General features: G+C 37.6%; 4 protein-coding genes and 1 pseudogene across 4 annotated transcripts in view; 4 read left to right on the top strand and 1 right to left on the bottom strand.

Moving 5' to 3' along the window:
• The window catches only part of LOC110067319 (nuclear pore complex protein Nup160-like), a 53,284-nt gene that overhangs the window by 19,276 nt on the left and 8,057 nt on the right, over positions 1-25,951 (bottom strand). Inside the window, exons 12-32 of the mRNA XM_089297236.1 lie at positions 24,954-25,058; positions 24,746-24,811; positions 24,235-24,334; positions 23,704-23,765; positions 22,955-23,058; positions 22,369-22,434; positions 20,826-20,926; positions 20,135-20,301; positions 19,223-19,356; positions 18,643-18,710; positions 17,855-18,026; positions 17,065-17,270; positions 16,676-16,758; positions 16,251-16,346; positions 15,691-15,785; positions 15,169-15,265; positions 14,734-14,839; positions 14,027-14,100; positions 13,850-13,942; positions 13,474-13,669; positions 12,789-12,915 (exon numbers count right to left, since the gene is read on the bottom strand). Of these exons, the coding sequence (XP_089153362.1) occupies positions 12,789-12,915; positions 13,474-13,669; positions 13,850-13,942; positions 14,027-14,100; positions 14,734-14,839; positions 15,169-15,265; positions 15,691-15,785; positions 16,251-16,346; positions 16,676-16,758; positions 17,065-17,270; positions 17,855-18,026; positions 18,643-18,710; positions 19,223-19,356; positions 20,135-20,301; positions 20,826-20,926; positions 22,369-22,434; positions 22,955-23,058; positions 23,704-23,765; positions 24,235-24,334; positions 24,746-24,811; positions 24,954-25,058 (2,318 nt within the window). The remainder of the gene's footprint in view (positions 1-12,788; positions 12,916-13,473; positions 13,670-13,849; positions 13,943-14,026; positions 14,101-14,733; positions 14,840-15,168; positions 15,266-15,690; positions 15,786-16,250; positions 16,347-16,675; positions 16,759-17,064; positions 17,271-17,854; positions 18,027-18,642; positions 18,711-19,222; positions 19,357-20,134; positions 20,302-20,825; positions 20,927-22,368; positions 22,435-22,954; positions 23,059-23,703; positions 23,766-24,234; positions 24,335-24,745; positions 24,812-24,953; positions 25,059-25,951) is intronic.
• LOC149107445 (histamine H2 receptor-like) lies at positions 1,588-2,728 on the top strand. Its single transcript, XM_089297240.1, has one exon. It carries the CDS (start codon positions 1,588-1,590, stop codon positions 2,470-2,472), a length of 885 nt encoding a protein of 294 aa, XP_089153366.1. The 3' UTR covers positions 2,473-2,728.
• LOC149107446 (melanocortin receptor 4-like) lies at positions 4,981-6,079 on the top strand (annotated as a pseudogene).
• Positions 8,419-9,420, top strand: LOC149107447 (melanocortin receptor 4-like). The gene has a single exon (XM_089297241.1). It carries the CDS (start codon positions 8,493-8,495, stop codon positions 9,378-9,380), a length of 888 nt encoding a protein of 295 aa, XP_089153367.1. The 5' UTR covers positions 8,419-8,492; the 3' UTR covers positions 9,381-9,420.
• Positions 10,177-11,377, top strand: LOC149107448 (melanocyte-stimulating hormone receptor-like). The gene is made up of 2 exons (XM_089297100.1): positions 10,177-10,206; positions 10,472-11,377. Exons 1-2 carry the CDS (start codon positions 10,177-10,179, stop codon positions 11,180-11,182), a joined length of 741 nt encoding a protein of 246 aa, XP_089153226.1. The 3' UTR covers positions 11,183-11,377.

A 25,951-nucleotide genomic window follows, 5' to 3' on the forward strand; every position in this document is an offset into this window, starting at 1 on the left:
TTTGATTCGAATTTACAAGGTAGCTAAGCTAAAAAAAAGGAAAGGAAAATAAACATTGCAAATATAAAAACAAAAAGTAATAATAATAACAATTATAAACACATTTCGCCGATAAAAGTAAAATATTAAACTTTAAGGTAAGAAGCTGTTAAAATTTTGAGTCTAAACGTTTTCGATCTGTTTGATCATCATCAGAGTGATGATGATCAAACAGATCGAAAACGTTTAGAGTCATAATTTTAACAGCTTTTTACCTTAAAGTTTTATAATAACAATTGTGTTTGGCTACAATATATATATATGTAAAATCTTCGCATTAATTTATTCACTTGCCTTGAGAATGGTGTCACGATGACGCCGAAACGTCGGCTATTAACTTTAAAATTCGTTTGCTCATGTTTTAAGAAATCATTATCCATCAAAATTAGTCTAGTAATAAGCCATTACACCTGAAAGGAGACTGTTTTTATGAGGCGTTATAACGTTTAAAACCAGTTAAAGTAGGTTCCGTTCTAAAGTTCTAAGGTACAGAGTTCCAAGTTTTGCAAGCAAAATACGACCCTAGTGAAACAGGTTTACACAATCAACATATATAAGTTCCTCTAAGAGAGTAGGCCATAGAACGCAAAGGTAATAAATCTCTAAGATACTTAGGGTAGAAATCGTACTGTAAACATTTAGAGATAGTAATAAACATGTTTTGTACTCTCAAATAGACCTTTTTCGACTGAGCGGTTTGTTGCCCCATTTCAGACCATGTGATGATTCTCTTAGTAATTCCTCCTTTCAAATTTTCAAATAGTCGTGTGCATATGGATAAGTAATTTTTAGACGAATAAAAGAACTATTCTCCAGAGAATATCACGTGGTCTGTAATGGGACAACAAACCGCCCTAGCGAAAAAGGTCTATTGTAGAGTAATGTAGTTGCTGCTCTTTCTAATAAATGATAATATGTTGATTCCCTGGCTGACTCCCTGCCAACGAGTCACGATTGGTTTCGGCTTTACTTCTGATTGGATGAAAAAGTGGTGGAAATTTTTTAAGCCAATCATGTAACGTATTATTGAAAAACCAAACCAAAAGCAAATTACTTAATTACTCACTCAAGTGAAAACCTCTCTGAATTGACATTACAGCCTGCAATTTTAATTAGACCAGGGCCAATCTCGAAAAAAATAATTAAAGTGTCGCTTTTTCGGAAGATATGAATAGTTGATAACACAGTTCTCTAAAACGTCAGCTGGAGGAATTAATTTGGAATTGAAGTTTCCTTTTGGAAATGCACAAAACTGTGTTGCTTTGGCGCACTTAGCGTCCCTATAGATGAAGGACAAGTTTTGTTTGATGTTCGCCGAATTTTTAGCCTAAAAGTTTTCATTAATACCAGTAAAAGCTTACATTCAGATTGATTCACCTTTATAATGAACTCTACCAACAATGACAGCAACAGAGGAACGAAAAGCTTTTTTGGTGATTGATTTGAGCTGTGATTTTCTCGCGATATTGGCGTCTCCACATTTCCTTAAAGTTTTCGCTTCACGCCAGGACGAAAGGAAAAATCATTTGGTCACTTTGAAGTTTCAGGATGATAGACCAACATTCAAACAATGAAGACAACTTCACTCCCGAAACTGTTACCATCATAAACTGTGTTCTTAACGCTCCACTGATGCTCATATCCATTCTGGGCAACGCTTTGGTATTGGCCGCCATAATAAGAACGCCTTCCATTCGCTCAACGCACACGATTATGCTCTGCAGTCTCGCTGTTTCAGATTTTCTCGTTGGTCTCATTGCTCAACCGTTTTATGTTGCTCAACAACTTGCCGACGACCGCGGTTTAGTATACCATGTTTGGAGACAACTAGGGTCATCTCTGTGTGTAGTTACATTATTGACGATAACAGCCATCACTGTTGATCGATTTCTGGCTCTTCACTATCACATGAGATATGCTACTTTAGTGACTCAGTCCCGTGTTAAATACGTTTTAATAGTTATATGGTTTATTAGTTTTCTTGTTTCGGTGTTTGACGTTTGGAATGAGAGTATCTATCAATTTACTGTAGGCTCTATCATCGCAATTTCCCTGTTAATTTCCACATTTTCTTACATCAGAATTTATCGCATTGTTCGTCGACATCAATTGCACATTGACGCTCAACAACAGGCAGTGCAAAGTTTCAATGCTGGAAATAACTTAAATGTTGCGCGATTGAAAAGAAGTGCAATTAATACTTTTGTTTTCTACATAGCTTTGATAATATGTTATTTTCCAATGTATGTTTTATTGACTCTTCACGGACTCTCATTCATATTGTGGCAAAGAGAAAGTGAATTTGCAACTACCCTAGTGTTAAGTAACTCTTGCATTAATCCATTTTTGTATTGCTGGCGACTTCGCGAGCTTCGAACGGCAGTTGTAAAGACAGCAAGGAAAATACTATGTAAAGAAACCGAGGAAAACTAGTTCATCTTCTCGGTTTATTAATTAGTGTTATGGCGCATGTTCTTAGTTCAACAACCATGGAAATAAAAAATAACCAAGGCATAGCCGACATTTATAGCACCGTGTAATGTTAGATCGCCGAGATGTCCTGAAATGTTTCTCATTGTGTTGCAAGATTAAAGCAGCTCAGTCACGGTATTTTGAGTTATTTTGGCCACCTACAAAATTACCTTTAAATTGAAGGAAACCAGAAAACAACAATTTACTAAGATAGAGAAACACCAAAGAGAGGATAATAAACCACAAAGGAACAAGGATGGTTAAGGATAGAGAAGATTAACACGGATTACAAACGAAGAGCTTCAAAAATTTGGGCTTAACTTTTTAAGATGCGCAAGCCGTGACGTAGCTTCTTTAACAGTGTTCAGAAGGGACAACATTTGTTCATTTTACTTTCAATATTTCGTCGGTAATAAAGTTTAAATGTAAAACAAACAGAACAACCTGTTCCTATAGTATTTTCAATAGCTCACTTCAAAAATCATGAATGATAGATGGTGGCCAGGAGTGTCCATGTAAGCGTTTGTGAGTGTAAGATGACACGCAAGTGTTAGAAGGTGTAAAAAGATGACAAACGAATCACCAACTAAAAAAAACCTCTATCCGAAACCATTGTCGCCATAGACTGTGATCATTCATACTAATTACAGTGTTTTCCACATTCAGTTAACCAATACATGTACAGGGAAACCTGTATTAAGCGGACTCCATATCAAGCGGACAACCTCTGTTAAGTGGACACCAGCTTGAGTCCCTAAATTTCCTTCCCACATATACTGTAAAATAAACCTGGATTAAGCGGACACCTCTGTTAAGCGGACGCAGACAACAATATTAAGCCATTTGTTGCACAAAACCTGCAATAAGTAGACACTTCAAGGGCTTTTTACTTCTAAAAGCTCAGCTCAGACTCCTTTAACATTGTTCAGCGATGTTGTTTTAAAGCTAAGAAGATTATTCCAGATTGATGCATTAACTGACTGGACATTGTGCTACGAGCAGTCTTTGATCTTACACTGTACTGCAAAAGTTTTATTGCACAATATATAGACCTTTCCCCGATTCTACTTCAGTGCGTATGAACAATAGTACCAGAGCGAGGTTGGGGTGGACATTTTCATACATTCGTTGTATTTTTGTTCACCCTGACCTCGATATGGCGCTATTGTTTGTTGGAATGCAGAAAGGTCTATTAGAACCTGTTTAGAGCGGACACCCTGTATTAACCGGATACTAGTAAGAGTCCCAAGGGTGTCCGCTTAATACAAGTTTCACTGTATGTTACAGCAGTCTTCACTGGAGTGTCGAAGATAATTCGCATTTGCTTTGGTTCTGCATCACCACGCAACCTGATTGGCTTAACAAGCTCGCGCCACTTTTTCAACCAATCAGAGGTAACAACCAAACCAATCCTGACTCGCTCGCACACGTCAGCAACATGTATTTACTACGAGTTTTGATTGGTTCAGTGGATTGTCGGTGTCCTTTGTGATATAAATATCTCTGTGATAGCCAGAAGGTATTCCACGTTTTGCAAAATGCACAAACGTACAACCGGCTCACCCTCGCTACACTCGCCAAGAATAATTAATTGACGTTATTTATAAACTAATCCATCAACTATTAAAGTTTACTCCTTAGCAATTTGGGGGAAAATGGCCGCCGAAACCATGACAATAGTACATTATGCATTTTATAAAAGAAAAAAGAAAGAAAGTAAAAAAAAAGAGAAAACATGACACTAAAGTTGACGCTGAAATTTAAATTTAGTCCCAAAATCAGCAAAAACTTAAATAAATATTAACACGTTTACCGCTGATTTTTTTTTTACCCTCTCTGAACAAATCAAAAATAGTCACCTTTATGCTTCTTCAACCTAACAGCAGCTTGTTTATTAATTGAGCAAAACAATTACTGAATGGCTCTAATGTAATTGAATAAATTTAGGCAATCTTCACCTAAAAGGCCTCAGTAACTTAATTACCCATTATTAAATCAACGCTAGTAAGAACAATTTTCAAACGAGTGTCGTAAAACCAAAACCAAAGTAATCACACTAAATCAAGTGAACCAACCAAAACTTGAAGCAAGTCATTCAGCTGACATGTGCTGACATGTGCGAGCGAGACATAATTGGATTTGATTTTACTTCTGATTGGATGAAAAAGTGGCGTGAATTTTTAAGCCAATCACGTAGCGTAGTAATAAAAAACCAAGGCAAGTGCAAATTACCTAGTGAAAACCTGTCTGTATTGACATTACAACCCGCCATTGTAATTAGACCGGTGCGAATCTCGCAAAAAGTAGTTTAAGTGTCGCTTTTTTCGGAAAATATGAATAGTTGATAACACAGTTCTCTGCAGCGTCAGCTAGGGCAATTAATTTGGAATTGAAGTTCCTTTTTGAAAACGTACAAAACTGTGTTGCTTTTACGCATTTAGCGTCCCTATTGATAAAGGACAAGTTTTTTTAGGATGTTCGCCGAGTTTTTTAGCCATAAAGCATTCATTAATACCAGTGAAAGCTCAAATTCAGAATCACGTTCACAATGAACTCTGCCGAAAATGACATCAACGGAAGAATGAAAAGCTGTTTTGGTGATTGAATGGAGCTGTGATTTTCTCACGATATTGGCGTCTCCACATTTGCCAGGACCAAAAGGGAAAACTCATTTGGTCACTTTTAAGCTTCAGAATGATAGACCAAAGTTCAGACCATGAAGAAAATTCCACTCCTGAAACTATTACCATCATAAACTGTGTTCTTAACGCTCCACTGATGCTCATATCCATTCGGGCAACGCTTTGGTATTGGCCGCCATAATAAGAACGCCTTCCATTCGCTAAACGCCGCACATGATTATGCTCTGCAGTCTCGCTGTTTCAGATTTTCTTGTTGGTCTCTTTGCTCAACCACTTTTCATTGCCGACGACCTTACCAAAGAAGCATTGCTAAACAACCTCGCGGTAACAGTAGCTTCTTCCGTTTGTGGAGTGTCTCTCTTAACAATGACAACATTAAGCGTTGATCGATTTCTGACTCTTCACTATCACATGAGATATGCAACCTTAGTGACGGAATCCCGTATTAAAGGCTTCGTAGTATTTATATGGCTACTGAGTTTCCTTGCATCAGGTTTCTACTTTTGGAATGACCGTCTACACAGCTTTCTTTTAGTAGCTTTTACTGCCCTTTATTTCATAATTTCCACTTTTCCTTTCATCTAATTGTTCGTAAACATAAGTCGCAGATACAGTCCCAACAACATGCAGTGCAAAGTTCCAATGCCGAAAATAACTTGAATATTGCACGATTGAGAAGGAGTGTACTGAACGTTTTCTTGTTCTACATCGTTTTAATCATATGCTATTTTCCTGTGTATGTTGTGTTAACTGTCTTTGGAACCTCTGGCAAGGATTGGCAAACAGAATGGAACTTTGCTTATACCGCAGTATTTATGAATTCGTCCATCAATCCACTTTTGTACTACTGGCGTCTTCGCGAGCTTCGCACGGCAGTTGCAAAGACAACAAGGCAGATGTTGTGCAAAAAAAGAGAAGAAAACTAGACATTATATCTTCTTTCTGAATAATCGAAGAAATCTAAAAGCAGTTAAACAACACTACTCCACTGCATGCCGTATATTCGACTCTCTTTTCGGTGTTTGCAGATGTGGTACTGAAGACACTGTGTCTCGTACTTGATATATTACGTCAAAAATTTCATCATCTGGCAACGTTACAGCAATGTTCATTGATCTCAGCATTACGTGATCTCAGCAATAAGATTGCCGTCACTTTACAGCCAATTTTTGTGAACAAAAAATTGGAGCAAGATCTTAAGCCGAAAGAAATTAGGCCAAGTATTGTAAGTCAGCATTGCGTTGTTTATAAATTTGCATGTGATCCGTGTGATGCAGATTATATTGGTTATACAGCCCGACACCTTCATCAACGCATTGCCGAACACAAGTATTCGACTATCGGTAAACACCTTTTAGAAATGCGCGGTGACAAAAATCTTCTTTATGAGGGCCAATTTCGTGTTCTCAAGAAGCGCCACGGGAAATTTAACTGCCTCGTTTACGAAATGCAATTCATCAAAGAACTGGGGTCTAACCTTAACACTCAGAGTGACTCCTTCAGTGCTAAACTCTTTGTTTAACTTGTAGCATATTTTTATGTTACCTTTCTTTTTAATGAATTGTTGTTTTTCTTGTATTTATGGAATATTCATACTGTTCTTTTTTGTTTTACTTGATATTATAAATGAGGTCCGAGAACGTCGAAACGTCATGTATTTTTTAACCCTTTTTTTCTTTAATTTCTTTTATGTTTTTGAGAAAAGTTTTTTTCCGCAATTTTTCATAGCTCAATGTTTTAAAAAGTCGCTTCTTTTTAATCAAATGTTATTCTTTCGAAAAATCTGTCAGTGTCGATTGTCCCGTACAATCAATAATGGGACACATTTTATGATAAAACGTCTTAATAAGAAGTTAAGTTAGAATCACCAGCAGTTTTTTTTTTTTAATACAATTAATGGGCGTTGTACGGAGTTACTTATACATTCGTAGATCAGGCTTGATTTTTCTTTCCCCTGGAACGAAAACGAGAAATATTTCGTCGTCGTTTGGGTGTGGAGGCAATTCGACAACGACAACGGTTTATATTTACGGTGTAACCCCGATGATGATAAACAAATGCGAGAAAGAGGACAACGGGTCGGCAAACAATCATTCACAAAATGAAGAAAACCTTACTCTTGAAACTATTGCCATCATAAACTGTGTTCTTAACGCTTCACTGATGCTCATATCCATTTTGGGCAACGCTTTCGAGTTCCTTAGCAATTTGGTGGAAAATGGCCGCCTAATTGTAAACCATCACAATAGTACATTAGTGCACGTACAGTTTGGCGGAAAATTGCGACCTAAACCATCACAATAGTACATTATGCACTTTATAAGAAAGAAAGAAATGTAAAAAAAAAAAAAACAGAAAAACTATTACACTAAAGTTAAAGCTGAAATTATTTAAACTTAGTCCCAAAATCAGCGGAAACTTGAAGTTTTAAAGCGTTTACCACTTTTTTATCCTCTCTGAACAAACGTTCACTTTTATATGCTTCTTCGATCTAGCAGCAGCTTTTTTTATTATTTGAGCAAAGGAAAAAATGGCTGTGATGTGATTTAATAATTTCGGGCAATCTTCACGTAAAAGGCTTCCGTAAATTAACGACCCAACATTAAATGAAACGCTTTCTTGTTAGAACAGTTTGAAATGAGTGTCGTAAAACCAAAACCAAAGTAATCACACAGACAACCCAGCGACTGAACCAATCAAAACTTGAAGCAACTACATGTAGCTGACGTGTGCTGACGTGTGCGAGCGAGTTACGACTGGATTTGATTTTAAGTCTGATTGGACGAAAAAATGGCGTGCATTATTTAAGCCAATCACGTAGCGTAGTAAAACCAAGGCAAACGCAAATTTCTTTCGTCAATCAAATGAAAAACCACTCTACATTGACGTTACAACCTGCAGTTCTAATTAGTCAAGTGCCAATCTCGCAAAAAGAAGTACAAGTGTCGCTTATTCGGAAAATATGAATAGTTGATAACACAGTTCTCTAAAACGTCAGCTGGATGAACTAATTTGGAATTGAAGTTCTTTTTTTGAAAATGCATAAAAACTGTCCTGATTTCACGCACTTAGCGTCCCTATTGATAAAGGGCAAGTTTTGACAGTTGTTCGCCGAGTTTTTAGCCTAAAAACGTTCAATAATATCAGTAAAAGCTCGCATCCATAATTACATTCATAATGAGCTGTACCGCAAATGACAAACGGAAGAATGAAAACCTGTTTTTGTGAATGAATTGAGCTGTGTTGTTCTCTTGACATTGGCGTCTCCACATTTAATTAAGACTTTCGCTTAACGCCAGGACGAAAGGAAAAATCATTTGGTTACTTTTAAGCTTCAGAATGATAGACCAACATTCAGACAATGAAGACAACTCTACTCCTGAAACTATTATCATCATAAACTGTGTTCTTAACGCTCCACTGATGCTCATGTCCATTCTGGGGAACGCTTTGGTATTGGCCGCCATAGTAAGAACGCCTTCCATTCGCTCAACGCCGCACATGATTATGCTCTGCAGTCTCGCTGTCTCAGATTTTCTTGTTGGTCTCATTGCTCAACCGCTTTATATTGCCAAGGAAGTCATCACCAAAGAGGAATTGCTAAAAAACCTGGTGGTAACTGTGGCATTTTCTGTATGTGTAGTCTCAGTCTTAACAATGACAACATTAAGTGTTGATCGATTTCTGGCTCTTCACTATCACATGAGATATGCAACCTTAGTCACTGAATCCCGTGTTAAATATATTCTAATAATTATATGGTTACTGAGTTTCCTTGCATCAGGATTGTTCTTTTGGAATAAGCGTCTACACAGCTTTCTTTTCGGCGTTTCTGCGATAATTTGTCTTTTAATTTCCACTTTTTCTTACATCAGAGTTTATCTAATTGTTAGTAAACATCGGTCGCAGATCCACGCTCAACAACAGGCAGTACAAAGTTCCAACGCCGAAAATAACTTAAACATAACGCGATTGAAAAGAAGTGCATTTAACATTTTTTTGTTCTACATCGCTTTAATCCTGTGCTATTGTCCTATTTATGTTATATTAACTGTCTTTGCAACCTCTGGCAAGGATTGGCAAACAGAATGGAACTTTGCTCATACCGCAGTATTTATGAACTCTTCCATTAATCCAGTTTTGTATTGCTGGCGTCTTCGCGAACTTCGAGCGGCAGTTGCAAAGACAGTAAGGCAGATGTTATGTAAACAGAGCGTACAAAACTAGTCACTCTTTCTTTAAGTGAATAAACCAAGGTCTACTTAACAAATAGATTCCATGTTGCCCTGCGTCTGTTCAGTAATAGATCACAGATAACGTCAAAATGTGGTAAGAGCTAACACAATATGTTAATGACGTCATCTATGTGCATATCTTTCGTCCTCCGATAGATCGTACGAGACAACCAATCAAAATGCGACAATAATTTGACTTAATATATAATAACAAATTCGCTTAACTTGTGCGCATACAATTTTTAAAGTTTTAATTTGATCAAATTCGACCGACTAACGTTACCTTTCCAATAAATTTCTTTCCTTTTGAACATCCATAATTCACCGTGCAGTAAATGATGGATTGGAAAAGAAAAACATCTGTTTGAATATTACCTAGAAACACGAATAAGAGAGAAAAAATCTAAATAAGATCTGTTGAAGTTTGATCTCACGTAGGCTTGTCCTAACAATAAATACAAACTTCAATTTCATTTTCTTTACAACTGTGTTTTAATCTTGCCCGCGCTAATTGCAACTCAGCTGTTTTTCCAATTCGTATAGTTTTTAAGCGCCCTTAATGATTAAGGAAAGCAATGAAAAATGTTTAATAACCTCTATCTAAAACGACTTAGTAAATTACCAGACGTTTTCACCAAACCCTCCTCAAGTTAGATTTGGGATCAAATTCTCATTACAAGCCCATGTCGTCATAAGCAGGTGTCGCTTTTATAACTGTGTTTTGATCTTGCCTGCGCCAATTGCGACTCAGCTGTTTTTCCAATTCGTATAGCTTTTAAGCGTCCTTAATGATTAAGGAAAGCAATGAAAAATGTTTAGTAACCTCTATCTAAAACGACTTAGTAAATTACCAGACGTTTTCACCAAACCCTCCTCAAGTTAGATTTGGGATCAAATTCTCATTACAAGCCCATGTCGTCATAAGCAGGTGTCGCTTTTATAACTGTGTTTTGATCTTGCCTGCGCCAATTGCGACTCAGCTGTTTTTCCAATTCGTATAGCTTTTAAGCGTCCTTAATGATTAAGGAAAGCAATGAAAAATGTTTAGTAACCTCTATCTAAAACGACTTAATAAATTACCAGACGTTTTCACCAAACCCTCCTTTTCTTGTTGGTCTCATTGCTCAACCGCTTTTTATTGCCAAGGAACTTACCAAAGACCCATTACTAAACAACCTCGTGGTAACAGTGGCTTTTTCCGTATGTGGAGTCTCTCTCTTGACAATGACAACATTAAGTGTCGATCGATTTCTGGCTCTTCACTATCACATGAGATATGCTACTTTAGTGACTGAATCCCGTGTTAAATATACTTTAATAATTATATGGTTACTGAGTTTCCTTGCATCAGGATCGTTCTTCTGGAATAAACGTCTACACAGTTTTGTTTTCGGCATTTGTACAATACTTTTAGTTATAATTTCTACATTTTCTCACATCAGAATTTATCTGATTGTTCGTTTGCATCAGTCGCAGATCCACGCTCAACAACAGGCAGTGCAAAGCTCTAGTGCCGAAAATAACTTAAACATGACGCGATTGAAAAGAAGTGCATTCAACATTTTCTTGTTCTACATCGCTTTAATCCTGTGCTATTGTCCTATTTATGTTACATTAACTGTTTTTGCAACCTCTGGCAAGGATTGGCAAACAGAGTGGAACTTTGCTCACACCGCAGTATTTATGAATTCGTCCATTAATCCAGTTTTGTATTGCTGGCGTCTTCGCGAACTTCGAGCGGCAGTTGTAAAAACAGCAAGGCAGATGTTATGTAAACAAACAGTGCAAAACTAGACATTATGTCCTCTTTCTGATTCGAACGACATCTACAAAAAATACAGCGCCGATTTTAGCCAGTTTTCTATCTCATGTTCATTGCCAACTCTATAATTGTAGTATTGTAAAAAGCCAAGTCTGACCGACAGTGCGATTTAGTTTTAATTTAATGTAAATTCATTTTTTTCCGGATTACAATCAGTGTGGAAAGGTGGTAACAGAAGTCAAATAGTGCATCCCAAAATAAGGTCCACACGGAGAAAATAATTTCAAATGAAAAGCAATTTCATTAATTATCCCTCCTTTATAATATTTCGAAACATTTAGAAGCAATGTATTTATACGCGGAGAATTGGACGCTAACTTATAAGAAACTCTACCTTTTCATTTATCCTCCGTTCAAAGATAAACGTCATTTATAAAAAACGAAACGAAATACAGAACGGAGCACATCGAGAAGGCAAGTTTCGATTTCCTCTCGGTTGTCAGTAAAGGTGGCCCAAAAGGGTTTCCAAGACGTATATTTTGATGGGTCATTATAACCACTCTGGTATCAAACATTTTCCCAGTCATTAGTGAACACGTTGGTGTCAATTTCGTGACACAATAAGTTACCATAGCAACAGTATGACCTGCTAAAAACACCCCGAAGTTTAGCTTTGAGCGCTTATAACTCGAAAACGAGCTCGATCACCCCCATTTTTAACTTGGAAACGATTTTTTTCCGAGTTGTAGTTGTGTGTGGAGCGATTTGACTCCATCACTCCTTCACTCTGTCACCTCTTGTTAGACATTTCGAACGCGGAGGGAACTCCTATACGAAAAGGTTGGGATTCTCGTTTGAACATTTGAATTAAACCCCTAAAAGAAACCAATCTGAGCGTAGCTCGAGCTTTATTTGATTCCTGAAAAAAGGGAATAGGCTCATATTTCCGATCTATACATATGGAATACATACGGAATATACATATTTCCGTGTTGAAAGGACGTTGACCGTTAGTTCAGACCAACTGTACCGTTTTCCTCTCATTTAAATAAAGTCGGTGGATTTATATTTCGGTGCAATTTCCTTTGGTGTTCATTTATACGTCGCATATACTAATATTGCATCTACACTTTTTTTAAGTTACATGGAGGTTACTGTTAAACGCACATTCAATTCTTCTTTCTATCGGTACAGCAGTTACCTTATTCCAATCATGAATCAATTCAAAGGATTAATTATCTTTACAAGGAACAATACTGCAGCAAAAAGCAACCCCTCATCCACCCCCACAAAAATTTGCCGTGTTTTGATCGAATTTCTTTCGGTAGGACAACGCGGTTTTCAGCCGAGTGTCATAAAACTATAACCAAAGTAATCTAAATGGCCAATCACAAGGCACAAAGGCAATACAGAGAACAAATCAGAACGCGAAGCAAACTCATGTAGCTGACGCGAAGCGCGGGAAAACGTGTGCACACGCGTCACGATTGGTTTTAGTTTTACTCGTGATTGGTTGACAAACTGTGATAGCTTTTTTAAGCCAATCGTTTAGCGTAGCAATGAAAAACCAAATCAAATGCGAATTTCTTTCCACACTCAAGTGGAAACAGCTCTATATTTAACTTGTTTATTGCCTACCTTGACGCTAGTCCTTCAAATATTGTTTCCTTTGGAAGATTAAAGTGAAAAGCCACTGTGAAGGCATTATCGAACAAGCCTGCCTGACTCAACAATGCCACGCTCTCCTGAGCGGACAGCAAAGGGCCTGGAACGAGGTAAAAAAAAATATTCAAATCAAAATTGTTACCAGGCTTCACGCAACGACACGAATCACTCATCTAAAACGTTGAGACTTTGCTAGCATTTGTAAAATTTAAGTTTAAAAGACATTTCACACGCAAATAAAGAAAGGTGATCTATCAGATCTTTTTACCGACACGGCAGCCATTTTGAATGTTATTGTTTCAAATAGATATTATGGGATGCTCAGGGGGATACATATGGGACTTCTTCTTCTGACAGCTGTACACATGCACAAAAAAAAATGTTCAACCTTGTGTGAAGTTCTGCTAAGACATTGTATTTCATTTTGCTTTGATTAAATTTTAGTAGTAGTGTTACAGTAACAAGGAGAAGGGGCTTATATCCAGAGAATTATTTTTTCGTCAGGCACATATGGTCCAAAGCGAAACCCACGAGTACCCGAAGTTTTACGAGGTGTATTCGAGTTAAGCGTGTAACCAACATCCGATGTAACGAACCAACTATTCCGGGAATCGAGCGAGTTCTTTAAACCGGTTCGTCCTGTATTTATCTTTCACACCTGTTGCACGTGTCGGGTCAGCGTCAACCTTGATAAGTTGCAGCCTGGCAAGAACCAATAGATACTCTCCCTCCAGGTCCCTGATATCTAACACTGTCACTTTCCGCCGAGTCCTTCCCGAGTGACCTGGATAGAGTATGTCTCCTTCCTCCCCTTGCTTTCGTTTTGGAGACATGTTGGGCGGTTCATCAGATTTCTAGGAAAAACAAAACAAAAACGCCAAATGCAGCTGTTACGTCTGTGGATGAAACCTTACTGTGCGATCATTCAAATGAAAGCTCTTGAGCAGTAATTTTATGTTAATACAGTTTATCAAACGGTGTACAACGGTATAAGACCAAAATTCTAAAAAGTTAAAGCTTTATAGATCACTTACTCTTGTGTTGACTCTGTCCAAAGGTTTTACAATCCAGGCATTCTTGGGGTCTACAAGCCGAAGGGCATTCATTGCTGCTAAATAACATTTGGCCTGACAACAGAATAAAGAAGTAAAAGGGAAAGCAAATCACTACAAGATTATTAAAGAGACCTAGCTTTACAATGAAATCTCTACCTGTTTCTGTAAACTGTCAAGTCCTGACACTTCTTGTCCCAGCCTCATGGCATGTTCATACATGGCTGACCCAGCTGAAACATGAAAACATCCGTTGAAGGAGCTCAGTCACGGTTTTTGGAGTCATTTTGGTCACACACAAAATTACCTTTAAACTGAAGGAAAAACACAGGCAAGTACAAACTAACGATAGAATGTTCCGACGTTTCGGCGACCTCATGACGCCATCATCAAGGAATGAATAAAAAGAGCGAGTTCAAAAGAGATTTATAGATTTACATAAATTGAACTTAAGTTAAATAAATACTTCTTCTTTTGAACTAGCTCTTTTTTTTCATTCATCCCTTGATAATGGCGTCATGAGGTCGCCGAAAAGTCGAAACATTTTATCGTTTGTTTTTACTTGCCTGTGTATTTCTAAAGCATTATTAATAAAAATTGAAGGAAACCTGAAAATAATAGTTTATTTAGATAGACAAACACTAAAGAGATAATAACAAACCATAAAGGAACAAGGAAAAGAATGGAGAAGGATAAACACGGATTACAAACGACGAATTTGACAAATTTTGGTTTAACTAATTCTTTAAAACATGGGAAACATTTCGTAACTACACTCAGAACGCTTGCTAACAATGTACGTGAAATTAGTACTAACCAGGTTATTGCTAAAATGTCATGTAACGCATGTCATTTGATGTTCGTACCTTTTCTATAATTTCCCCTGAATACGTGGAAAGCGTACAACAAATCATAGTAGCTATGGGTTGTTATGTCAACCGTACGGGCGTGAGACTCCATGATATCTACAAACTAAATACAAACACAGCAAGGAAAGGTGAGGATCACGGATCGGTCTCTCTGCAAGTCTGTCTGTCAGTCAGTCTATCTCTCTGTACTAATTCAAGAGATCGGAGGATAAAAGTTTCCATGCTCAAATCGGGTTTTAGAAGCAATTGAACGTAGCTGAAAACAACAACGCGGAAAGCACCTTCTACAAAAAGATCTTCGACAGTCCGGATAATCGTCATTCATGACACTTAATAGGTCACGGACTACTCAAAAATATTACAACATGACTACTTGGCTGGCTATCTGTCTGCTTGATTGTTCCAGTTATTTACCGACATATCTGCATTTACCTCGTCTTGTAGGTTGATGAAGGGATACTCTATCAGTTGCTGAGTTTGTCCTCTTTCACACAGAGTTACCATGAGCTTATGAAGGCAGACGCGTCGCCTGAAAGCAAAGACCCCACCACAGTTCACCTCAAAATAGAGAAAATTATCTGAAATTTTCAGGCAGACCTAAACTTAAGGAATCTCCAGGGTTTCTTGAAAAGGTATCGGAAAAGTTAACACTAACTTGTAAGCTAACATGACACACACTGTCAAAGGTTTTCCTAGTTTCTGTAGCATGAAGGACTAAGGATGTTTTTACTTGCCCCGTCCTTCAAAGATTTCAAAATATTATTTTGTCAGCTTGATACTCCAGGAACTACCCAAGCCCTGCGAGTTTCGATATAATTGACTGAACTTCTAAACCTACACCAGCTATTAATCTTAAACCTCGTTATACCTTGAAAACCAAACTCTCCAACGAGGAACTAAGGAAAACGTATACAGGAGAATTTTAACATTGAGCAGACACTGTTGTTAATTCACCTGACAGGATTCGGGTTTGTGATCAGAGCATCGTATGCCAGGTCATTGTGTCCTAACTCTAGCTGATGTTTGAAAATGTTCGACCACAGATCCGGCTGGAATAAAAACGGCAAAGATTAGATTGCATCTAGCAAGTCATAGCCACTTCACTACACTGATGTTTAACCCTCTCATTCCAACACACCCTCTGGGTGCACTCCAATTGACCACGCCCATCATTTCTTGGTACATCACTTTCTCGCTACAACTTTTGTACTCTTGCTTGCCCAACCCGTTTCTAAGTACAACCCTGCCTGATTACAACCTTTCTGGACACACGGTAGAGGGCCGTGCACTGGGCAAATTGCCTGGCTGTGAGGATGATTTTGCCCACCTGGTTTGACCATCTAGAGGAAAGGTTTTCTTATAAATAAGTTCAGTTCAAAACGTTTTGCCCGCCTGTGAAAACCGGTTACCCTCCTGCTGTAAACGTCAATAAAACCCCTGAGTCGCCTTTGTCTAACCATATCATATTTTCGGTGCCACTCAAACCTACGATGCAATAAGCGCCGTATACTCACAATATTTGGATCAATGGGTGGGGCCAAGTCCAGCGCTATATGAGCTACACGGATGACATAATCTGGCGCATCAAACTGCTCAAACAACTTCAACACCTGCAGAAAAAATCACATTGTTTTAACGCTTAACATTTTATTCCAAATAAAACCAACATAACTAGACAAATGAAACGTAGTAGTTTTGAAAATAAAGAAACAGAGAATTCATTGGATGGTCATGAATTATCATATTACTATTGGAAGTTGAGACTCTTGAATTTCCAAGCCTTGAATTTTCAATATTTATCAAGTCAATACCTAAATCGTATCTATAACAAAATTTGCCCTTGCGATTAAAATTTTGAAATTACAAGCCCAATTACTCCCTGGACTGTACTCCACTCGGTCAAGTTATTATTACTAATCAGCAATTCCAGAATGCATACCTTGACATAAAACAGAACAAGTAGAGTTGAGATGTCTGTGGAATCACTCTGCAGAATCTTCATCAAGAAAGCATCCTTTGAACCTTAAAAGATTCACGACGCAAAGAAAAATAAATGTATGAGGATCAGTGAGAAGAAAAGAATATGTAGGAAGTGCAACAACTCTCGTAATTTTTCAATTCTATTTATCGTCATAGCGTGGCAGCAGGTATTGGCTTGGGACTAGGGACATGGTTTCTGTCATTACATGAGACCTTGTGAGAGTTACAACCTGATCCTCATATGTACATTAAGTTGTTCTTTGGAATCAAGGAATACCAACAGACAGCTTGAGACAATATCCTCTAGTTGGCAAGATGTTGATCTCTCTAGGCACTCTCTTGACCTACCAATTCCTTTTGCTGCCTTCATAAAGCAACCAAAGGCCTTATGATGTTCTCCCAATGTCAAATGTGATTGGCCCAACAAGAAATGCCAAGATGATTGACAGGTGTCACACCAGTAACAAATCAGATGAGCGTACTCTTGAATATGAAGATACTGACACCTTGAGAGGAGAAACTCTGGGAAAATGACACTCTGCCTGGTTGGCCAGCTGTTATTTAGTTCATGTTAAGAAAGATCATATATGGATACTTGATGTTCACTCTAGTAGTTTAAAGTGGCTCTGTCAAAACCTCAAGCGTGATTTTGAGAAGCTTAAAAATGTTCCTATATATTAGGGAACCCAGAATTAGTCGTTTAAATTTGTCAAATGGTACTGAGAGTAAGTAAAAGGTATTTTTGTCCACCCAGTTGACATGTCTTAAGGAACAAAAGTTGAAATGAAAAGGTGAAAATCTATTTTTCAAAGAAGGAGAAAAGAATTTTTTTCCTCAATAAAGTTAACATGATGTGCCAAACAGTAGGGCGTGATGATTTACTGCAATAATTATTCAAGAAAAAAGAATCACCTTTTTAGCTTAACAGGATTCAGGAATTGCAACTTTGTGACTGCTTGTAATTACCGCTATGTGAAAGATCATTAACTGCTAAAGGAGGGTTTACAGTACATCTTTAAAAAATTTATTTCATGATTATAATAACTGAAAGGAAAAAAACCCTTGGGGTTTTAATGCAGCTGACTACAATGTGGACCAATGATTCTAGGAAAAAAAGTCTTCAAGCTAACAAGGATACATCAGGTCCATCAGGGTATAAACAGCCTGGTTGAAGAAAGTGGACCACAGCAGGGCAGGGTCCTGAACACTCATCTCCTGCGAGGCCTTTAGTTTATGGGCCAGGTGCCTTCTGAGCTGTGTACCTCCAACAGCACTTAAGAAGAGCTCACTAACAGTAAGGGATGGATCATCTAAAATACAAAAAAGATGTACCATAAAACAAAGTGTATCCCTAAAGTGATTATTGTTCTGATGTCTTAATGTCACAAAAACAAATTCCCTGAAACTAAGAAACTTAATTACTACTATATCTTGAACTTTTAATATTTTCCAGGTTAAATCTTGGACTTTCAATACCAGTATTTGGCAAGCCATTCCAAATCTTGAATTTTCTATATGTAGCGGGCCATATCTTGAATTTCCAAATTTTGAATTTTCAATATTTGGTAAGCCAAATCTTGAATTTCCAGATCTTATTGCCAAATCTTGAATTGCCAAATCCTGAATTGCAAACTTTTGAATTCCCAAAGTCTTGAATTGCCAAATCATAAATCGCAAAGTCTTGAATTGTCAAATCTTGAACTGCCAAATCCTGAATTGCCAAATGTTGAATTTTCAATATTTAGCAGGCCATATCTTGAATTTTCAATATTTGGCAGGGCAAATGTTGAATTTCCAATCTTGAATTTCCATTTCTAGCACTTGAAGAATCAAAATTACAATCTACTGCATGTTTTGTGTAGAGATTTTGAAGCCTGGAGAGAAACATTGTTTTCACTAAAATTATTTTCTCTACCAGCTTCTTACCAGAAATTGCCTTTGGCTCCATTCCATCAGATATTTCCAGAGTTGCTAACTGTTTTAAGTTGGATTCTCTGTATAAATAAAACATAAAAGTATGCAACCAACACAGTCAAAACAAAATAGAATCATGCAACGCTTAAGCTCTCTACTCAGTGACAAAACTCTTGATTCAAAATTGTGTAATAAGCATTCCAATACAAACAAAGAATTTTTTGTCTGCGGTGGTGGTGGCTGGAGCACATTTAAAGCACCTTCAATCCCAGAAAAGGCTATGCCCCTGGCCTGGGTTCACACCCAATAACAGCAGAGAGGCAATCTACCTTTGAGATTACATAGGAGAGAGACAACACTCCTGGGATCATATCTCTTCGTGGAGGAGGAGAAATACCCCTAGGATCATACCCCTGGGATCATACCCCTGGGATCATACCCCACTAAGAGGGGATACCACACATTACAAATGCTATTCAAAGAAACAGTCAAAAATAAGCTGTGACTAGCTTGAAAACCAAAATTATAAAAACTTTCATCTCCATTATTTTAAAATATTTGTATAAAACATGACTATGTGTAGTATACATACAGGGCACTAGATGGAGTGGGAGTAACAGTTTGTTCTAAGATCCAGTGAAGAGCAAGGTATGTCCTCAGTAGCCTCACTGTTGTAGGAATGTAAACTGATGACACATCCTCTGCTGTTCTGGCATCCAGACCAATCTTAAAAACAAAAAGGCATGAAAGTGAACAATGTCTTATTAAACAAATCAGTCGCAATTTCTGTTCTCTTCACCCTTGTAGACCATAGAAAACACAAGTCAGTGGTTTCACTGTATAGACCATGGAAAATGAAGTTCACTTGTCTTTTCCAAAAACACAGAAAACTTATAAGGGAAATGGGAGGGAAAATTTGGCACAGTCAAGCACACAGCACTAGTTTCATAGCGAGCATTTTATCACAAACATGAAATTTGCCACACTCTGGTGCTCACAGAAAAATTCTCTTTGAAAATTACTTTACTGTTGCATTTCAAATTACATCATTTTCATGGTCTATACTCACCTCAATAATTATTATTATAATAGCTTTCAACCAAAAATGCACTCAATAATTCTACCGGTTATTGTAGAAATCCAACTCGATTTCCTCTTGATTTCCTCTGTGATTAACCAAATCTTTAAAATATTTGTAATGTGACAGCCAGAATTGAATTGACTAGGAGTATTTCTACTCCCCCCCTGGATGGGATGCTAGTCCTTAGCAGGGTTACCCCCAGCATTGAATGCACCAGTACCCATTTATACACCTGGGTGAAGAGAGGTATGATGAGAGAAGTGTCTTGCCCAAGAACACAAAGTAATGACCCCCACATGGGCTCACACCCAGACTGCTAGGACCATAGACCAGCACTTGCACTAACCATTGGTTCACCATGCTTCCCATTAAAATATGCACTTAACATACATGTAGAACATCACAGTTTTGACCTGTTAATACCTTGTTGACGCTAAGCTTTGTTATCAAACTGAGCAGTACCAAGAGATGTTTGCACACAGCCATTCGTGATGAAACCATTTGGTGAGAAGACATGGGAAGCAGGGAGGAGCTCAACTGGCTGCTGAACAAGTGATGGCAGCTCACTAAATTTGATACATCAGACCAACCTGCAATGATAAAATCATAATTAGCTGGGTTATCAAGACTATGCGGCTGCTGGGAAAAAAAATCACCATCTATTTCAAGATCTCTGCTGACTACTGCTGGCTATCTAAGTGATTCTTTAGGGGGAAAATGGCAAAATCAGCCATCTTCATCATCTAATACAACAACAGTGCCATCTACTTAAAAATTTTGTGACGACCCTGCACTAATTGGTAGTGGCTGATTCTCGGCAATCTGCCATATTGACAAAGCAATAGCAAGGCCAATACAGCAACACAAGGGTTGGGGATTTTCCTATAAAGACCAAACCTTCAAGGTTAATTAGCTGTTTATTATATGGCTTTTTTCTTTGTTTTAGCAGACCTGTAATCAGCATCAATCAGAGTGTGTGTTTTATTGGCTACAAACACAAGCCATGTAATAGTGTTGTTTAATACATTAGCCAAGGGTTCTGATAAAACAATAAGATCACTCTCGGTTTCTTCATGCACAGTGTATTAACCTTGAGATCAACTTTGAACCTTACCAGCCTCATCATCTCTGACGTCATCTCTTATGATGCCTTGACTGTCTAACCCTTGAAGGAGGAATTCCAAACTCTGGAAAAGGTTATGAACCTTGTGTAAACTGGAAAGAGAAAAAATAATGAGAGAAATCTACATCAATGAAATAAAAAATTAACAGCTACCATCATGATATGTCTATCTCTGACTAAGAAAAAGAAAACGTGTACCATGTTTATATCGTCCTCTGATTGGCTATACTACTCACTATCTATTCTGTGATAGATAGTGAACAGCGTAGCCGTGTGCCCTTGTTAAATGACGGCCTCTTCTTGGCATTTTCAAAGTGTCTGTGAAGAGGATCTAGATTAAGTTTTGAACGACCAGTAGATTTATACCAAAACAATTAGATTATTCGCTCTTGATTTCTATGCACGATCGTTGCTGCTCCCTTGTCAACTATCACACGATAGAAATCTTGAGCTCATAATCTAATAATAATTGTTTAATAGAAACACAAATGGAACTTTGGGAGAGCGAGAAAAGCTGTGGCAACAAAAGCTGACAGGCAAGTGTTTCCGCAGCTTTTTCGAGTTCTTCCAGACTTTCAAGAGAAACATGAAGAACATGTTTTCTATTTCTTTTAGAAAACACTGCAACAAAAACAAGAAAATGACTTGTTTACTTTGATCACCAAAATGTAAATTCTCTATGCCCACACTATCATTATGTCAACAGTTTGTAGTAGTTCTGTTTCTATCGAGTTATAGAAACATACTTTGTGACCAATCAGTGCACATATTTTCTAAAAACATTTCAATTAGTATAAATCTACTAGCATTCTATCACAAATGCCATTCTCTGATTTGCAACAATACTAACTATCTCTTCTGTTGTAGAGAGTGAGCAGTGTAGCAGCATACGCTAGGGGCCACTTCTATGTGTTTTCGAAGTGTCTTTGAAGAGGATTTAGATAAAGTTTTGAACGACTAGTAGATTAATTATACTAAAACAATTAGATTATCCCCCCTCGATTTCTGTGCGTGGTAGTTGACTTGGGTTATGACCTCAGCAACTATCACACGATGGAAATCTCAAGCTCATAATCTAATTGTTTAATATTTTATTGCATGTTGTTTCTTGCATGTGCAAGCCATTAACCATTAGTTAAGTTCAACAGGATTGTTGGTCAATTTCTGTCAGCTTTCTGGTGCATGCTTCCAACAAAAAAGTTCCCCCATCACATGCTCATGTAGTTTACATCAGTGAGCTTCTATTAGCTTAAACTGATTGGATAAATCATTCCCAGCTAGCGATTTTGTATCAGACAACACAAAGTATATCAGATTCCATGGATTTCATAAACAGGAATCAATTATCACTTATGTCTATCATTTTGAAATAATAACACAGAGTTTTCTCAGCAATGTTTTGCATGCTAGCTGGGAGAATTTGGTGATAAACACATTTAACAGTTTCACATGCTGATCAGTTCCTTTAGTCTCGTGACTACCTGCTTTACTTGATATGGACAGTTCAAGGGGAAATAAAATGTTCATCACACACCTTGTTTCTAGTTCCTGGGCAAATTCAAACAACACTTGTGTGTCCACATCTTGTTGTTCTTCGTCACTGAAAAAAGGAAAAAGAACATAAATTGCAATGCAGTTAATGCAGTGTAAAAAGAAGCATTTCCTTTTCAGTGGAAAGTCAAGTGAACGTGATCTTACAACTATGAAAGTAACATTGGACTCTGGATCGAGCAGTTGGGTAGAGGTTCTGGTTGCGGTCACTATCTTCTGTTCTTGGGCAGGACAATTTATTCTTATAGTTACTATCTCCATCCAGGGCTGGAATGGATGTCAGAAAAATTTAGGGCAGCCATGCAAAAGACTAAGGAATAACTAGCAAAGGTGCAGCATCTTATCCAGGGAAAGTGGTAAAATACACGAACTCCAGACCAAGGAACTACAGATACTGAAAAAAGAAGAGGCATTGGAGTCCACTTTGAAACAAGTGTGGACTTAACTTAGCACTATCACAAAGTCTCTCATAGCTAACTTGTTAGAGCATCCAGCTGTTATCGAGAAGGAACATGGTCTCTGCTCCCACTGGGTAATCAAAAAGTTTTATTTGTTGCATTGTTTCTTACCTTACGTTTGTCAGAAGGTAAACGGCAATCTGGTCAGCAGTTAAGGCTGGATTCAGTTGATACTTCACATCATTTTCAAGAGATGACAAATGTTCCGCAGACAGCTACATTAATACAACAATTTCAGTACATCAACCAAAATGAATTTGGTACAGTGGAACCCCGTTAATACGGTCACCAACAGGCCACAAAAATTTGGCCATTTTAATGGGCAAGGGCCAAATTTCATGACTGGTCTAAATTGAGTGACGTCTTGACAGATATACTGTATCACCATTGCACTTCTAAACAACTGTTCTTCAATTAGCATGCAGAATGCAGAAATACAGAATGCAGTACGTAAAATGTTAACAGGAGAAAAATGAACATAACTGTGGCCACTCAAACCATAACTGGTTTCAGTGGCCATATAAACAGGGTAAAATTAAAATTATAAAATATAAAATATAAAATTATAAAATTATAAACACAAGTTGGAATTTCAGAATGCAGCCATTTAACAGGTTTTTTAATAAGAAAGTGTATCCATGGATGTTTTGCTGGCAGGGACAAAAAAAGTGGCTGTAATAACAAGGTGACTGTATTAACAAGGTGACCATATGGCTGGGTTCCACTGTGCTGAAAATAACAAGCTGCATTTGATAAAACTTCACCTGCATGAATCAATTTACTAGGGATTCTGCTATGTAAATTCATCATTAATTCTTTATTTCTTCAATCTAACAAAATAATTTCACAGATTACTGTACCTGATGTGCAACCATTTTGATGACATTACAGAAATCTATGAATGATGTTTTCATGGTTTTGTCTACAAAAATAATAGTAAAATGCATGTCTTTTGAACAATAAGAGTGTAACCTTAAATAAAATGTTACATTCCAAGAAAAGTTCCAAGGTAAGAGAATAAAACAATGATACGTAAATAAGTAAAATTTTGTCATGAAAATAAACTTTCCTATAAATTGTTAATTTACTTCACAAAACCAAATTACGTAGCTACATATAGGGCCCTAGGAAAAGTGTTTCATTAATGTTTTCAGCACAAGGACAATTAGTTTTCACAGGCAGGCAAAACTTTTTGAACTGAACTAACTTCTTAAAAAAAAAAAAACCTTCCTGTAGATGATCAAACTAGACAGAATCGTCCTCACAGCCAGTCAATTTGCCTGGTGCCTTGCCCTCAATGTAACCCTGACTATGACTGTGACAGCAAATCTCTGTTTGCAACAGAATATTCCATCTGACTAAAATTCTCTCAAAGTGAACAAGATACTCACCAAGAGAAGGTTCTGAGGAAAGAAGTGAGACATCCAGTGGCTCTACACAAAGATGAAGCTGTTCAAACAGTTCACAAGGTCTGAAGAATGACAGCATTTCCTACAAACCAAGGAAGAAAATGTGAGCTTAAGTCTGCATACAAGCCAAGTGGCCCTTCAGGCCAGTTTTTGAAGAATGAAGTGACCAGGAGTATTTCTGCTCCTCCCCTGGATGGGATGCTAGTCCCTCACTGGGTTACCCCCCAGCATTAAATTTGCCAGTACCCATTTATTCACCTGGGTGGAGAGAGGTACTGTGAGAGTAAAGTGTCTTGTCCAGGAACACAACACAGTGTCCCCAGCAAGGGCTCAAACCCAGACTGCTTGATTTTTACCATTTTATTTCTCTGTTTTTTCCTTAGCTTTAGTTTCAATTGAGAAGATATATCAAACACTCTAGACAGTGTTTGATCACATTTAAAATCACCTCAAAGTTCATCAAAAATACTCTGTTAAACATACAGCTACATACCTTTCTAACTAAGCAGACTAATCCTGTATTGCCATCAACAAAAATACCCATGGTTTTACTTCCGACCTGAGGAAAGAACAAGGATATATAAGTATTTGCATTCCAAAACTGTAAACCAACTCTTACATGTTGTTATTGCAACATCACCAACCAAAGACTTCTCATACAAAACAAACTAATGACTGTTTTGTTGACATGGCATCCTTACTTGATGGTATTGTACAACATAGCTGTAGAACTTGGTCCAACACTGTAGCTGCAGGTCATTATACTCATCATGAAGCATCTCGTAATCTGGAGCTGATACCTGAATCTAAAGGAACAAAGCAGCTAGGTTTATATTTAATGGGTCATCAAGAATCCATGGGTGTTTGGGACCAAACGGCACAAGAGTTTGAACTCAAGTCAACTCTCATCCTCATTTACCTAGACTTAGAAAATAAAGGACAATGCCTAACACAATGGAATCCCACCTTGCAGTCACCCCATTAATACAGCCACCTCGTTAGCCCAAGTTAGCTATTTTCTTATTTTAAAGAACCCCTTTAATACAGCCACCCCGTTAATATGGCCAGATTTTTGGTAAACAGATTAATGGTGTTCCACTGAACCAATGATTTCTGATGTCTACTGCAACCTTCAATTTAATAATAATTTAACACAAATGACTTTCATCATCATTATAACACCATTTAGATTCTAATTGGCTAAAGAGCTGATGTTTTATCAGAGAATAAAACATTTTCTAAGCATGTTTTAATGTTTTACACAACTTAAATGTAAAATCATGCAATAAAAAAGAAACATAAACCATGAAGTATACTATCATATGACACTCCAAGAATTGAGAACATTTCAGAAATTTAGTAACCATTTGAATAAAGTTTGTGCCTTCTAAATTCCTCTGATGTCCTTTAATTTCTGTTGTGTATTATGACAGTGCACTAGATGTTGTAAGGTAAAGTCTGCATATAAGCCTAGTGGCCCATCAGGCCAGAGCTTATCCCGCTTTCTGCAGCATGAAGCAACAAGGAATATTTCTACTCCCCCCTGGATGGGATGCTAGTCCATTGTAGGGTTATCCCCAGCATTAAATTTGCTGGTACCCATTTGTACACCTGGTTGGAGAGAGGCACTGTGAGACTAAAGAATTTTGCCCAAGAACATGATGCAATGTTCCCGGCCAGTGCTCGAATCTGTACCACT

Source organism: Orbicella faveolata, unplaced genomic scaffold (genome assembly GCF_042242905.1).
Source record: "Orbicella faveolata isolate gen_17 unplaced genomic scaffold, um_ofav_v1 contig_27, whole genome shotgun sequence".
NCBI lineage: Eukaryota > Metazoa > Cnidaria > Anthozoa > Scleractinia > Merulinidae > Orbicella > Orbicella faveolata.

What these genes read in the sequence shown, in the direction of transcription:
- LOC149107445 (XM_089297240.1), top strand. Translation starts at nt 1,588, where the DNA reads ATGATAGACCAACATTCAAACAATGAAGACAACTTCACTCCCGAAACT.
- LOC149107447 (XM_089297241.1), top strand. Translation starts at nt 8,493, where the DNA reads ATGATAGACCAACATTCAGACAATGAAGACAACTCTACTCCTGAAACT.
- LOC149107448 (XM_089297100.1), top strand. Translation starts at nt 10,177, where the DNA reads ATGATTAAGGAAAGCAATGAAAAATGTTTA. An exon ending in AAAGCAATGAAAAATGTTTA is followed by an intron (nt 10,207 to 10,471) that starts GTAACCTCTATC and finishes ATAAATTACCAG; the next exon opens with ACGTTTTCACCAAACCCTCC.